The sequence below is a fragment of the Ambystoma mexicanum genome, chromosome 4p, assembly GCF_040938575.1.
Source record: "Ambystoma mexicanum isolate Mex_15411 chromosome 4p, UKY_AmexF1_1, whole genome shotgun sequence".
Classification (NCBI taxonomy): Eukaryota; Metazoa; Chordata; class Amphibia; order Caudata; family Ambystomatidae; genus Ambystoma; species Ambystoma mexicanum.
This window is the reverse complement of record NC_090927.1, coordinates 385,877,732-385,894,175: the sequence shown is the minus strand read 5'-3', so window position 1 is coordinate 385,894,175 and position 16,444 is coordinate 385,877,732. Positions and strand designations below refer to the sequence as shown.

Sequence of the window (16,444 nt, the reverse complement as noted above, 5' to 3'; positions counted from 1 at the left end):
GAGATCCCAGAAGAATGCATTTTAGGCGGGAGGGGCAGGTAGTGGGTGGGAATGACCATAGGGATTAACATCGCCAATGCAGTCGAGTGAATAAATAATCAAACAACATCAACAAGCCCTGTGTCCATACTCACTTCAATTCTCTCCTAGCTGTACGCCAACACAAATTTTCACTAGTAGGTGGTGCTTAAGTGCCACCTAATAGCCAAAACCAATTAATCATTAGCTCTCAGCAGACTGCTTAGAAATAACACTGTTAGGCCAAAGTTTGATGTTATTGCTTAAAAGAGCGAGTGCAAAGAGATCCCAGCAGGATGGGTTTACGGCAGGGAGGGGCAGGTAGTGGGTGGGAATGGCCATAAAGATTAGCATGGCCATGGGGAGAAAATGTGTTGATAAAATCCCAAACAACACCCACAAGCTGTGTGTCCCTCCTCATCTGTCATCTCCCTCCTAGCTGTATTCCAATTAAATAGCTTCAACTTTTAGGTGTTGCTTAAGGGCCACATAATACCCAAAACTAAAAAGGCTTGCGCCTGGCAAATCATGCCATTTCCCTGTGCCGGAGCTAGCAGCACTTAACACAATGCACATAAACTGGAGCACTCCGTGCAGCATGTTTGCTGCTGAAGGATTCCATTAGTAAAGTCTCTTCAGTCAAACCTGTGCAGTGAGGACATGGAGTCGGGTGTCTTTCAACTGCTAACACGTATGCTGCATGATGGGGGAAAAGACTTGCCCCAACAGTTGACGTGTACGAGAGGGTGCAACTCTCCCTCCCGTTGCGTGCTTTCCCTTCACACCCTTCTGATGTAACAGAACGGAGCAATAGACACATTACACACTATACATAACATTTTCCAGTTATGATCAAGAAACACCAGAATCCACGGGTTGTTGGCCTGCAAGCCTCCAGCGGTCTGTTAAACACCATGGGCCTCATTACGACCCTGGCGCTAAGCGTAAAACGATGGCGGTAAACGATTACCGCCATCGTTTTCCGCTAGGGCCGATTACGACCCCTGACCGTTAACTACGATGCCATTAGCGGCATCGTAGTCAACGCTGCCGCTAACTGCGCCAAGGGCGCGTGCACGCGACCTCCCACACCGTAACTAGCGCCATGGCGGTAAGGTACGCGAATGCCGACCCAAGCGGACATGCACCTTACGCCATCACCCAGCCCGTAAAGTACCTTACCGCCATGGCGCTAACAACGCCATCGCGAATCAACCGCAAAGGGACATGTTAAGTGAATGCAGCTGCCACAGGTGCACAGAAACAGCACAGGTGAAGGCAATACAGACACAGGAAGCACAAAAAGAGCACACCCCACCCCTGCCCACACCCAGCCACACACCACAATGCTACCGATAGGACTAGCAATGTTGGGGCTGGAGGACCTGATAGCAATGCGAGTGCTACAACAGCAACTACAACAACAACAACAACAACTACAACAACAACAACAACAACAACAACAGGCTGCACAGAGGAGACGCAGGAGGAGAAGGAGGGCAAGGCAGGCCCAGCATGCCCCACCAGCACAGCCAGTGCTACCACGCAGGCAGCCCCCAATCCCACGCGTCAGACCCAACCCATTCAACCTCACCGCTGAGCAGATCCACACCCTGTATCGACTGGACCGGGACACCATCACCACCATCGTGGACATGATACACAACGACATCGCCAGCATGATTGAAACACCCACCGCCACCCCCCCCCTACTGAAGGTAGTGTCCGTGCTCCACTTCCTGGCCACAGGCACCTACCAGCACACAGTAGGGCACTTGCATGGCATATCACAACCATCGTTTTCGCGTACACTGACGCAAGTGCTGGATGCACTCCTCAAGCACACAGATGACCACATCTCACTACCACGGACTGCCCAGGAGATTGCCAACACCAAAGTGGGTTTCCATGCACTAGCTGGCATACCTGGTTGCATCGGTGCCATCGACTGAACCCATGTGGAATTGACGGTCCCACGTGCCCAGGAGGTACCGTACCGGAACCGCAAACAATTTCACTCAATCAACGTGCAAATGGTCTGTGACTCCAACAGTATCTTCACACATTGTTGTGCCCGATTCCCCGGATCAACCCATGATTCAATGGTCCTTAGGAACTCAACATTACCACGCTACATGGAGCAACAGGCAGGGCCCAGAACCTGGCTACTCGGTGAGTCCAATGTCATGGGCATTGAAATGTGAAGTGGGTGGGTAATTGACATACCAATGCAGGGGGGGGAATGATGCATACTCCAACTGGCGGGAAGGGGGGGGGAATGATGCATGCTCCATCAGGCTGCGACTAGCATTAGCCACAACACACCCTGAGGCAGCACTCACGTCACCTGACACCTGCATACATGAGGCCTGACCTAAGAAGACCTGACATGTCAATGAAGGTGTCACCCAACCCTGACACAACCACCTACAAGTGCATTGACCATACCGTGACCACATACACTCCAAAGAAATGTACGTCCATGCACGTCACCAACAGCTCCTACTGAAAGGCCTGTTCCCCATGACTGTGCCCAAAGGAGGCACATGATGGACTGGAACAACAATGCACCAAAACACAGACAGCAAGGCCCACAGACTGTCCCCATGGGCAACAGTCTTGTTCACTGGGGTAATGATGAGCCAGACTGCATTCCCGCTATCATGTGAATGCAACCCTCACGGGACACGTGCCAGGTCACCTACAGAAACAGCCTGAACGGACACAGTGGATCGGCACTCACAAGGCACATGTCACCCCTGCATACCTCGTGCCTTGGAATTCAAAAGCGGCACATGTGAGACATGTGGCACACTCTGTGAAAGTCGATTATAGAGGTATATCCAATAGACGCTTCATAAAGTTGCACCTAGAAATGTACCCAATAGCCTCTAGATAACTGAATTTAGAAATGCTCCCAATAGCCTTTCTGGAATATTGATATTACAAGTGCGACCAGTTGCCTCTCTGTGGAAAACTCAATTTAGAAGTGTGCCCAATAGCCTCTCTATGGAAAATAGTATTTAGAAAACCGCCCATTAGCCTCTCGTGGGAAAATGAATTTTGTAGTTTGCCCGGTACCCTCTCTGGGAAATGTTGCATTAATAAATGTGCACATTGAAAGAGCATATAACCCATCAAATCACACCACCACGCTTACTCTCTCCTTTACATCACCACTCAACTAGAACACAGAGATACTATGACACCATTCGGTATAACTGTTCCCATACTAACACCGCTTACTCCACATCAATCTATGTAAACACTGCTGGTTTCACACCCCCAGCCAGGCGTTTTCCTCAGGCCTAACGCAGCCACATCCGTCCTGGATAAATCCTGCCAGAACGAACACATTATCCTGATCTCTCAACCACCACATCTACCGCTAAGAAGCAGCTATTACACAAGTACCGCACGAGCTGCACACATACCCGGTGCTCACACGCACCTTTTGACTCTCCCTACTCTCTCTACTGATCTGAACTTCGGTTCCCAAGGACGTTCAACCTACCAGCGCCTTCAGACCATACCAATGGTATATAAGGCGCTATATAAGTGCAAAATAACAATAACAATAACAATATAGCGGTTGCACGGTGTGAAACCAGTAGCACAGAAGAAACTGGTGCAAAATCAATGTTCAATGCAATTCATGGTGGCATTTCATGTACATCACTCAAGCTCATCCCTGACGCATACATTCTTGCCCACATACAGGTGATGCAGGCTATCCCCTGAAGAGGTGGCTCCTTACACCAGTCCGAAACCCACAGAACCAGCATGAGGAGGACTTCAACCGTGCCCATTCCCGTACGCGTGTAGTGATCGAGCAAGCTTTTGGCCTACTGAAGGCACGTTTCCGCTGCATCAGCAGGTCTGGCGGGGCACTCCTGTAACGGCATGAGAAGGTTGCAAAGGTCGTCATGGCATGTGTCATGCTACACAATATGTGCGTCAGAAGAAATGTGCCCCTGCCCCCTGACGTAGAATTGCTACCACCTGACGATGAGGATGATGAGGGTGGGGATGGGGCACCACCTCAAGGAGGCAGCGATGCACAGGAGGGGCGTGTCATGCGTCAGACTCTCATTGACCAATGCTTCTAGCACACACAGCGTATGCGTGTCACATGGAGACGGCACTCGGCGCACTGTGTGTGTGTGGGACATGCACACTGTGGACTCTACAACAATGTAGCACATGGACGCAATAAAGATGTCAACACATTTGGTTTGTGGTAATGATAAATGATAAATGTGTATTGCAACAGTGAAATCTTGTGACACACCCCCTCCCCCCTCCCACCTCCCCCCTGAACACCCCAACACACCCCCAACCCCCTCCCACCTCCCCCCTGAACACCCCAACACACCCCCAACCCCCTCCCACCTCCCCCCTGAACACCCCAACAATGGTGCAGTAGTGTCCGTGCTACAAGGTGCGGAGTAGTCCTGCTGAACAGGCAAGTCAAGGATGTGTATCCCCTCCCATGGCCCCTGGGGCACCCCTGGCCGTGCTGCGGAGAGTGCGCCCAGATCTACGGACGGGGCTGCTCTGTGCTGAGCTGGTGGTTGATGAGGCTCCACGCCCCACATCCGGTCGCATGTCCCTGATGGTGTGCACAAGTTCACTGAGTTCATTGCGCACAGCCGCTAGCTCAGTGCATATACTCCTTGTGGAGTTCTCTATGGCAGCTGTGACACGGTCAGCTGACCGCTCCATGGCATCCCTTGCCCCACCACACTGTGCCACATGTGCATTGAGGAGGTCAGTTAGTTGTTGCTGCCGTGTTGCAATGTCCTGTAGTGCCTGCTGGTTCTGCTGGCCTATTCGTCGGAGTCGGACTGCCCCTGTGTGGCATCCGCCTGCAGGGGGCTTAGGGAAATTGCGGGGGAATGTGGATGGGCAGTGGGCCCTTCAACATCAATGTCCTCAATGCTGCCTGGCCCGCTGTCACAGTCTGCCGCTATGGCTGCACTCTCCCCAAGGGTGCTGCTTGCGGCAGAGGCTGTCCCCTCAGTGGCCACAACTAGTGGCATGTCTGCTGCTGCTGCTGTGTCTGTGTCAGCAGTAGTGGGGGCTGGCACTTGCCTGTCCTCTACCCCAGGCAGGGTTGGTGGCTGCCGGTGGGTTCCCTTCCGGACGGCTGGGGTGGATGCCTGCGGCCTGGCCATTCTGGAGGAACAGGATGCGGTGTTGCCCTCTTCCTGGGGCTCTGTGTCGGAATCTGTGGTGGAGCAAAGGAGGGATGTGTTATTGATGGGTCCTCGGACATTGGACATGCATTAGGGGATGACATCTATACAGTCGGTGCATGCAGCGCATTTCATACAGGTTTGGTGGCTTTTGTGTGGAGGTAGCATGGTGCTATGTGTGTTCCAGCAGTTAGGGTGTGCATGCTGCTTGTTTGCAGGGTGGTGTTGGGATGTGTCTGTGCACGTTCACCTGTCGATGTGTTGCATGAGCACTATGGGGCGACTGGGTACTTCGCACAGTGGGGCTTTGTTGAGTGTGGCATGCATAGCTCTGGCCACCTACCTGCGTCTCCTGGGGTCGGCACTCCTCTCTCCATGGCTCCGACACCTTCAATGCTCTCCATCCCTATGGTGGATGCGCATATTTCCTCCCACGCCTGGAGCTTGATAGGTGATTCTGAGCCTCCGCCAGTTGACATGGCTAGGTTGCGGTTAGCCGAAATGATGCTACGGACACGGAGCCTCAGATCGTCCCAGCGCTTCCGGCACTGCTGGCCTGTGCGGGGTGCGGCCCCCACTGCACTCACTCGCTGTGCCACTAGGGCCCATATCGCCTTCTTCTTCATGATAGCCGCCCTTGTCATCTGTGTCGAGAATACGACTTCCGCATTCTCTTGCAGGGTCTCTGCCAGCATGTTAAGTTCCTCCTTGGTGAAGCGGTCTTGGCGCTGCCTGTCACATGCCTTTTTTACAACTTTGGGCATGTTGGATGTGGTTTTGGGGTGGGTGATGGGTGTGGATGGTTATGGGGGCCGGATGAGGTATGGTAGTGGAGGATGGCGATGGATTGTGTTTTTAAAGATGGCCGCCATGCCATTTCCCGTTCCTGCGCGATGGCGCTATTTCCGCTTCCGCCTATTTACGGTGACCGCTAACTGCGGTGACCGCTAAGTACGGTGACCGCTATGGTGTGCGTGGCGGTAGTGCTCCATGGACGGTGTGCGATGGCGGTAAGGGCCGTTTTTGGCCCATTAGCGCCATGGCGTACTTTACATTACCGCCATGGCGTAAAGCACATGCCCGATGGGTCGGAATTAGGTGCTATTTACGTCTTCGCTACTCGGCGTTAAGGTAATTTACGCCATGGTGGTAATTTACGGAACTTACCGCCAGGGTCGTAATGAGGCCCCATGCCTGTTAGTGGAGTTACCATTTCATGATAGAAACAGATTCATGCAAAATAGTGCTGCCCATTACCGTGGAAATAAATGCACAGCAGTTGTATATTGAGAGCAGCACATGTTCAGCTCATTGACACCAAATGGGGACCGCCATTTAGTCCAGTGCTCCACAAGGTAAACGAACAGTTGGGGAAATGGACATCTGTGTGCGAAGGTTTTAATCCAACAGAGTGGCAACCAGTCACCACAGCGCTTAGCAGCGGTAGGAGCCCTGCTTGAAGCGCTATTTAAATAGTTGGTATACTTTTTTTGTGACAGTGTTAGGTGCATATTTGATTTATGTCCAACATTGTGCAGCAATGGATCCTGCACTGTATTGAAAACTAACAATACGAGTCGACCTAGAATAGAAAATAAAAATAGGACACACCTGGCTGAGGCCTAGCAGGCCTAGGGCTGGAACTGCTAGGAGAACACACAGGAAGCAGACAGCGGAATGCAGAGGAATTATTTAGTCTTTTTAGATGTGTGCATCGCTAGGCCACATTAGGACCAGGCAAAGCCTGTGGGTGACTATTGGACAGCAAAGGCCAGAGCAAGCCGAATGGCTGTATCCTTTTACGAATACTGAAACGTCACCGGTACAAACATTTTAGCAACCCACGTGGCTAGAGCAGCGTTAAGCTAAAACTAACAAGTGTGCTTAAAGGTGCAAGAGTCACAGCAGCATTATCCTGTGTAAATAAAGGCGACTATATCCAATACATAAACGCAGTTTACATTTGTATATTACTAAGCATCACTGATACAAGCACCCCAGACCTTACCTTGCATCTGTATTATATTGCCCGCTATAGCCATGATGTAGCGCAGTGTGAAATATATTCGTACTTGAACAGAGTCCACTTAGGAGGATTTTAGTTTGTTAATTATGATATAATTGTGGGATGGCAAATGCAGGCCAGAATGTTTTGGCATGCTGCAAAGGGCCTGGTGTACCTAGTTTGGCAGTATCCGTGCAGAATTGAGTATTATTTTATTGTGCCTCGAGGCCTCTGTTGCTTGGCCAGCGACATTGGAAAGTGAGTGTGACTGAAAAGAACAGTCTATTATGGTAGGTTTCTGGTTAGCATTCCTAAACACAGTGAGTTAAGCGTCTCCTCAGGCCTAACGCAGCCAGAACTCAGTCTGGGGGTCCACCCACCAGACTGAACGCATTCAACTGATTTCCTCAGCACCACACCTACCGCTAAGAAGCAGTTATCATGCAACAACCGCACCAGCTGCACACATATCCGGTGTGCCCACGCACCATACCACACTCTCTCTCTCTCTCTCTCTCTCTGCTGACTGAACTGCGGTTCCCGAGGACGTTCAACCTACCAGCCCTTTGAGATCATACCAGTGATACATAAGGCGCTATATAAATGCCAAGTAACATAACATAACATGAGTGGATTGTGAAGGTTTGAGCCCCTATGGCAGATTTCTATCAAGTGTGTTTCTCAGGACCCTTTCTGTGGGTCAAGGAAACCGAGAAGGCATTCTGGGGGGTCATTGTGCCACATTAAAAGAGTGGGTGAAATCCACAGGAAAGGATTAAGGGCCCGATTCATGGAATTTTTTGCACGGTTCAAAGTGAATTTGGTTACTTGAACTGTCTAGAAACCACACGTTAACTGCGCCACCAAAATCTTATTGTCTCCAGAAATAAGTTTCCTTTCTCCCTATGGTTTCATTCACTTGAAGTTTATTGGTTTTTATTGCCCATTGGTTGTTTACATGTGTTTCAGCCTCTCAAGGGCCTTTTTCAAAACAAAAAAGTGTCTGGGCAGATTAAATCATATTCATGTTCCAATGAAAAAGTATAGACACGTCAGTCATTTAGGATTTTGTTCCGTCACGGGATAATCCCTTTCCAGTATGCGAATAAAGACTCAGCGCGTCGGCACTCCTACTGAACAAACCCCCAAAAACTATTTCAAAGTGAATTTCCACTGCCGACAAGTGACTTTGCACTGCCAACACAAACCTTAATTCCTGGAACTGTGCAGAGGTCATTTTTGCAGTGCAAAGTCAGTGCAAAGTCATTTTGTATGGCAAAAATGACTTTGTACTGACTTTGCACCGCAGAAATACACTGGCATAGTTCCATGAATCTGGGTTTGTGTCGGCAGTGCCAAATCACTTTTCAGCAGTACAAAGTCACTTTGAACAATGCAAAAATTTCATGAACCAGGCCCTAAATCCTTTCATCATTACGTAAATTACCAAGCATGGGCTTGCATAGATAGAGTTGTATGCACTTGTCCAACTTTTCCCATTAATGTATAAGTCAATGTAAAGTCTGTATAAAGTTATGGACGGCTACAAAGACGGTATTGTCAGTGCAACTCTGTGGCGGATGATGCCTAGATCACAGGTTAAGTGCTCGCCTTGGTCATGGGGCAAGTCTGCATTTCTCAAGATGAAATCCCGGGCCGGCAGACTCAGGCATTCAACCTTACTAGGTGGATAAACTGAGTCGGTAATCCCAACAGCCATTGAAAGTATACGGGAATCTGGTACTTCATGCCATACTCCTCCAGCTTCTAAGCTTTGAGATAACAGGAGCAATGATTACCCATGTTTGTAATGGTACTTGATTTATCAACCCCAGAAGGATGAAAGGTTATGCCAACCTTTCCAGGCAAGATTCACACTTGCAAAGTGCAACCTGCCTTCATATCCGTAAGTAAGGAGAACTGTGGGTCGTTAATGAGACAGTGCGCTAGTTGATACCATAGTGGTAAAGGGGTATGGCCTTCTGCAGTGATACACTTCCACTGGCGTCCCCTAATAAGCACCAGTACAGGTAAACATGAAAATAATGTTGGAAGTATAGGTACAGTGCGCAGATCCCCAGAATTCTTGTAAAAAGTCCCTAAAACAAGTGAATCTGGCTTCAAATCCCAATTTAATGGTTACTAGACAGCCGACACATGTTTCGACCTTTCAGGTTGTTCTCAAGGCGTGATTCAGAGGGTGCAGTGAGCAGATTGATAATTTGCGCAATCAATTTTGGACCTCCAATGGGTCAAATCCCCATGGTTGTTCATGGTGGATTATTTGCTCATGATCATCCATGGGGATTTGACCCCTGAACTCTTATCAGCTATTTCAGCCTCAGATTACCAAATACTCTTAAGGATACATACCCATTGGAGGGCCAAAATTGATTGCGCAAATTATCAATCTGCTCACTGCACACTCTGAATCACACCTTGAGGACGACCTGAAAGGTCGAAACACGTGTCGGCTGTCTAGTAACCATTAAATTGGGATTTGAAGCCAGATTCACTTGTCTTATGGACTTTTTACAAGAATTTTGGGGATCTGCGCACTGTACCTATACTTCCAACATTATTTTCATGCCTTCATGTCATGGCCCAACGCTTTACTCATGAACCTATCCACTATTGGCAAGTTATAGGAAACTACACTATTTAATGTTGAGAAAATGATGGCTAGAGTTACAGCATGTAGGATTGTACTCACGGATCGTCAATGTGAGGGCTGTGTCATACAGTCTTTTCCAATTGTTACCTAAAGCTTTTTTTATTTTTGTGTGTTATTTCAGTTAATTCAAACTTTCAACACATATCTTCCTAATTTCCCTTTTAAACATTAACACGTCCATCCCACCATTTTCCCTCCAACCTCACTTAATTTTGCTCGACCTGTTTTGTCCAGTTCAGTTGGTCAGCATGTTCAGCACCTTTTTCATAACTTCTTCTAAAAAACCGATTCCAGTATATGTTAATCCAATTTTTTCTCCAGATAAAAAGATAAAAAGATTTTCCACCAGCTTTCTGCTGACTCTGTTATGCTCTTGTTATCATAATTCCCCAGAAATAGCGTTCTGAACTCTGTCAGTAATAGATGTTTTACCGTCTCTTTTTGACATTCTTTATGGCACATCTGACAATTTCCCTCGTTAGTTCCCCTGTGGCCTGTTCTCCACAGGTATCCATTTGTTGGATAGATGTTTAGTCTAATTCTAAGTAGAATATCTCTGAATTTACTGGGAAATTGTTGGAGATACTTTGGAAGTTCATTCCGTTTTCTTTGATCGTCTACTCCATCCGTCAAGATTTTATACAATTGTTTTGCCTCTTGTGTTGGGATCCAGTCTGCACGTTTCAATTTCTCTTTCACTCTGTCTGGATCTGTTACTAGCTGATCAAGTGACGAATGTAACCACTCCAACTGCTCTATACATTTTGTTTTCCATTCATTCAGTAATTTGGACCCTATCCCACTTCCACTTGGTTTTAAGAAGCCATACGGAAGGACTGGTTTATCTTCTGATATCTTTCTCAGCAAATGTAGTGATTTCCACACAATTACCGATTGTAATGATTGCAGCCCCATTTATACTCTTACTGCCGCTATCAGTAAACAGTGTGGGAGCCCCAGGACTTTTTTCCAGAATTGACTCTCAATCCAGGACCAAATTTTCCAATCTAGGCTGATAATCCCTTCACCACCATAAGTCAGACATGGAGTTACTTTTTGGATGTATAATTGCTTTAAAGGTAGCATGGTGAATTTTCTGTACCGTGCATGCACAATCCCTGCATGTGCTGCCAGTTCAGTAACTTTTTTACCAACTCATTTTGCCAGAATGTTTCTTTCTCATCTGTATTGTACAAAACACCTAGATATTTTGTGGAAGCTGATGTTTCCAATGCCTCCCCGACCAGTTTCCAGCTACATTTTCTCTGTATTTTCTTTCTTTTGTTTCTTAAAGTCAGTATTTTTGTTTTACTATTGTTTATTTTCAGGTTGTTTTGCTCCATGTAGGTTTGTATTCTTTCCAGTCTTCTTTGCAGTCCCATCTCTGTTTGGTCAAGGACTGCCAAGTCATCAGTGTACACTATCAATGAAACCTTTGTGTTGTTCAACCTCAGCGGTGTTGGTTTGTCATCTCTGTTTTTTTCTGGCAGATCCTTCAGGTATAATTTGGAAAGTGTCGCTGTCAGGAGACGCCCTTGCTTAACCCCTTTCATAATTTTTATTTCTTTTGATAGCTTTCCTTCTTTGTTTAGCCTGACTGTAGTTTTTCTACTGTAGTCGTCTTTGCAGTCCCATCTCTGTTTGGTCAAGTACTGCCAAGTCATCAGCGTACACTATCAATGAAACCTTTGTGTTGTTCAACCTCAGCGGTGTTGTCATCTCTGTTTTTTTCTGGCAGATCCTTCAGGTATAATTTGGAAAGTGTCGCTGCCAGGAGACGCCCTTGCTTAACCCCTTTCATAATTTTTATTTCTTTTGATAGCTTTCCTCCTTTGTTTAGCCTGACTGTAGTTTTTCTCTATTCACGCTGTCAAAAGCTTCTTTTAAGTTTATGAAAGCGATAAAAAATTTCGTTTTTGCTTTCTTCGCTTCCATTTGCAGAAATGACAGCATGAATATATTCAGATCAGTTCCAGTACATTTTGTAAATCCTGTTTGTCTTGGATCTACTATCTTCTCCTTGTTAGCCCATGTTGGTAATCTTTCTTGTAGGTTTGCAGCCAATTATTTTCCTGGCACATCTAACAGGGACATTGGTCTGTAATTAGCCAGTTGTTCACAAGGCCCCTTTTTGTAGATTGGGACTAGAATTCCAGAAGTCCACGATTTGGTCAGTTTTTTTAAAATTACGATTTGATCGTATACCTTTTCCAGAAGCTCAGCCCAATCGTCTGGATTTTCCTTTAGCGTTATTGCGGATATTCCATCTGGCCCTGCTGCGCCAGATATTTTTAGTGTATTGATTTTTTTGTAGAATCACATCTTGAGTCATCTCGAGCCTCCACTTTACCTCTGTCTCTTAAACTTTGATTATTTTGGTCACACAATTTTGTTGTTTCATACAAATGCATAAAATGATCCAGCCATTTATCTTCGGGCACTAAATTGCTCATCTGAGTCTGTTGATGTAAGGTTGTGCCGTTTATTAGAGCCCGGGATTCTTTTGTGGACTTGTCTTTCAGGGACCTTAACATGGCTTCCCCTTGTTCTTGATCCCGCTTTTTTTAAAGGCATTCAACCAGTTCTTATAGCCATTTTTCAGAGCTGTTATTTTTTTTTGCTTTTTCCACTTCCGTCATTACTTGTGATGTTTTGCCCCACTCTTTGATTTCTCTTCTCGGTTTTTTCCTTCTTTCCACTACCATTTTACTATAAGTATGTTTAGGGTAAAGAAGTGGTTGTTTGAAACCTGTTCTTAAAACTCTGTAGGTGGCCAGCAAGGGTTCATATTCCTTGTCTGTGGAGTCAACAACCTGTTTTATATCAAAATAATTCAGTTGTCTCACATCACACTGTCGTAGTTTTAGGCAGTTGCAGCCTTGATTTCCAAATTAGCCACAATTGAGCACCGCACATTTCTATTCATTGCTTTGCATGTTACTTTGAGCGGTTTGTGATCAATTTTGTTACATTCCAGGACGCCTAGTCTTATGATTCTGTGCAGATGGTTCCGTGACACATAGATATAATCCAGTGTCGATTTCAGTCTGCCATTGGACCAAGTTGACTTCCCTGAAATATACCTATAGTCTGTCCATTAAGTAGGTAAAGATTTAGAGTTTTCATTTGGATTGACCACTGCATGCTGTTTGATGGTATCTGTTTCGGTACTCCGTTCCGGTTCATTTCCCTCGCTGTGATATCTGATAACAATTTAATGTTAAGATCACCACATATCAGTATTTACGAATCGATTACTCGACTGTGTATATCATCAATGAGCCATCCTATGCAGCGTATTAGCCTTGTTGTACTAATTTTCTTCGGATTCCAGTAGATGTTTATCACTAGAATATTTTGGCATACATGTGCCTGCAATTCTTCTTGTAGTACCGTCCATTGTACATATCGATTTGGGTTTCCGCTACTGACTATTGACAGATTGCTGTTATTTTTTTACCATTGTTAACGACCCGGCAAACGGCCTTCCATTTTCTCCTTTCCCAGCTGGATTTATTATAAGGTCTAATCCATTGCATACTGGACATGACTAGAGCCACGTTTCCTGGAGGCAGATTATAGCTACCTCCCTTATAAATTCCAACGAGTTGTTGAACAGATGTTTAAAACCTTGTGTGCTCCATGTTATCAATTAATTTGATTTTACTTCGTAGTTCTGTATCCCCTATGGTTTGGCCTTGCCTCTTAGAGCTCTGGCTATCCACATCCAGTTTTCTTCCTTTTGCTCAATTTTCTTTTTTCTTTTATGGCAATTAGCTCCAGCTCATTTTCAGCTTTTACCTAAATCAATAAAAATTGACTTGCCTTATAAAGTGTTTGGTGAACCTTTAGTGTTGAGCCATGGTGTGATCAGGGTTGTCCAACTCCAGTCCTCGAGGGTCAGAAGCATGTTGTATTTTCAGGATACCCCTCCTTAATGTTTATGAGATAAATGTGCATACAATGATCCGAATTCAAATTTTTATCATGAATATTAATGAGGAGATATCCTGTAAACCTGTTACGTTTCCAGCCCCCTCGGCCTCGAGTTGGTCAACCATGGGGTAGATATAAGGAAGTTAGTGGCTGTGTTGTGAACTTTAAAGCTTGGAGAATTGGGCTTGTGTCCCAGCTTTCATACTTGCGTGCATAATTGTACATTTGCATGTGGAATTTATAAAGCGCTATCCTAGCTGTGAAGCAACAGATCGTTGTATAAGCTGAACCAGCGAATACGATGCACTAGGGCATGAGGAGAGCGGCAGTTGCCAAGCTGGATAGGGAAAGCCCTGCAGGAATTATCTCCGATGGGGAGATATAGGGTTGAGTCGAGCGATTAGCAATTGGCGTCATTCTTTATTCACCTTGTACTTAGGTCCTTTGTCTATAAGATCTGCATTTATAAATAGCCTGAAGAATAATATTTAATGTCATATTGCAAAAATGTTTAATTGTGTTTAAGTTTGTAGACACATATCAGTTTGTGTTGTTGTGCTATATAAACCACCCAACTCTCTTGGTGTTGAAAGCTCCACTGTTTTAAGAACATTATGGAAACAACTATAAATGCAATATTGTACCAGTCTTCAGTGTTAATTGCGGGGGAAAAGTTGGCAATTATTTTACCCGTTAACACTAAATACTTATATTTTTCTTTCTCCTTCCCAAGGCTATCTATAAAATGGTGGGCACAGTGATCATGATGAAAATGAATGAAGACGGCTTGACGCCACAGCAGCGGGTAGACAAGATTTTCAGCAAGATGGATAAGAACAAAGACGACCAGATCACACTGGATGAGTTCAAAGAGGCCGCAAAGAGCGACCCTTCCATTGTGTTACTGCTGCAGTGTGACATTCAGAAATGAACCCGGAAGTACATGCGTTTTGGACTGCATAGAAGTTTCAATGTTCCATCCGGTTTGCAGCTATTTCCACACAAAAAAAAAACAACAACAAACAAAAAATGCTTGGACTACATATAAATGGACTTGCTTCTTGTGTTTGAAACACTTGTGTGCATGAGAATGTCATTTGCTACAAAATTTTAAAGTATATAATATATATATAATATATATAAAAAAACTGCCACCACGTGATGCGTGCAATGTCATTTCATGAGAACCGTGACCCCCCTGAACCTGTGCATCAGAAATGTGCTGCATTTAATGATGACACTATTTATTGTATATGTTTTACTGATGCTAGCTGTGTACCCCCCTACGCTGTTAGTGACACTGACTTCCTGAGGTGATGTAGTTGTGCACACGAAGACTCGTCAGCCATTCTGCTGTGAAGTAGTACAGGACAGACCCGAAGGGATGTTCCTGAGTCCGCCCGCCCCCCCACCCCTCTCACAATGTGTGCTTGTGTTGTCGGTAACTATAAATGTACTTCATTTGCATGCCGGTTTGGTCTGCCTTAACTCTTACCTCATTTGCATCCAGAAAAGAGCTATGTCAGAGGAATGCATTATGAACAAACATGGCGCCGCCCTGCTTAGATGCGCCCTCAACTCATGTATATACATATATACACATAAACTACAATTTTATTGGCAGTGTATTGGTGATTTCTGCCTGGATTTTCAAAAGCTTCCAAACAGGTTGCAATACAGTATATGTCCCAAAATAAATTATTTATACCATTTGATTTAATTTCCCCAGAAAGTCTTATTTCTTAACAACGCATGTCTATTAATACAACTGTTAAAATACTTTGATAAAGTTCAGTTGTTTAGTTCTAGAAAAGTCATGACCACTTCTCCAGCTAGATGGAGCACATAGCTCAGGCAGAGTTTACACAATGGTTGCGTTATTGCATGCATACATCGTGAAACGGTTTCCAAACGGGCAAGACGTCGGAAAATTCAGATTAAAATGTTTGTTTGTTATCGACAAGTTTTTGAATGGGGATTTTCTTATTTTATTTCTCTGTGGATCACCGGTTGCAGGCCTGTTTTGTAAGATTAGGGAAATTCCCGTCAACGTAGAGAATGCTGTAGACGTAAATCAAGTAAATGTTTTCAGGGTGATTACACTTTACAAAAAAATGTAATATACCTGCAGCTTTCTTCAAACTAGTATCTAGGAAATATGAACAAATCCCAGTTTGGATATTTTTCCTTCCCTTTTTGGCCAATAATGTCTTCCCCGGTGGGCACATCTTGTGGCAAAGGCTTGGCACCTGAGTTGAAAGGCATGAGCGAAATGAGAGCCTTAAACGAAGGTGGTGGGCCGGCACTATCACAGTACGGCCTGTCTCGGGAGGCATTATGGCCTAGTCAAAATCCTAAGTAAACATAAGGGGTGCTAATGAACCTTTTTGGTTAGGAAAAAAAAGAGGTTATGCAAGCAGGAAATTGGCTGTTTTCTCCAAAAAAAAAGGAAACAATACAAGTATGACAGCCGCCAGGGAAACGGCAGAGGATTCAGGGAGAGTCCCATTTTCATTTCCATGGCAGTCATAGGAGAGGGCAAAGGAGGTGGAGCGGGAGTAGAGAAAGGCACATTTTGTGGATTGTGGAAGATTGGGTCGGCCGTTGGGTGAG

At 45.6% G+C, this 16,444-nt stretch overlaps 1 protein-coding gene across 1 annotated transcript in view; it reads left to right on the top strand.

Moving 5' to 3' along the window:
* VSNL1 (visinin like 1) overlaps positions 1–15,546 on the top strand; it is a 769,695-nt gene extending 754,149 nt beyond the window's left edge. Inside the window, exon 4 of the mRNA XM_069605929.1 lies at positions 14,565–15,546. Within this exon, the coding sequence (XP_069462030.1) occupies positions 14,565–14,762 (198 nt within the window). The 3' untranslated portion in view covers positions 14,763–15,546. The remainder of the gene's footprint in view (positions 1–14,564) is intronic.
* Positions 15,547–16,444: the final 898 nt, after the last annotated feature.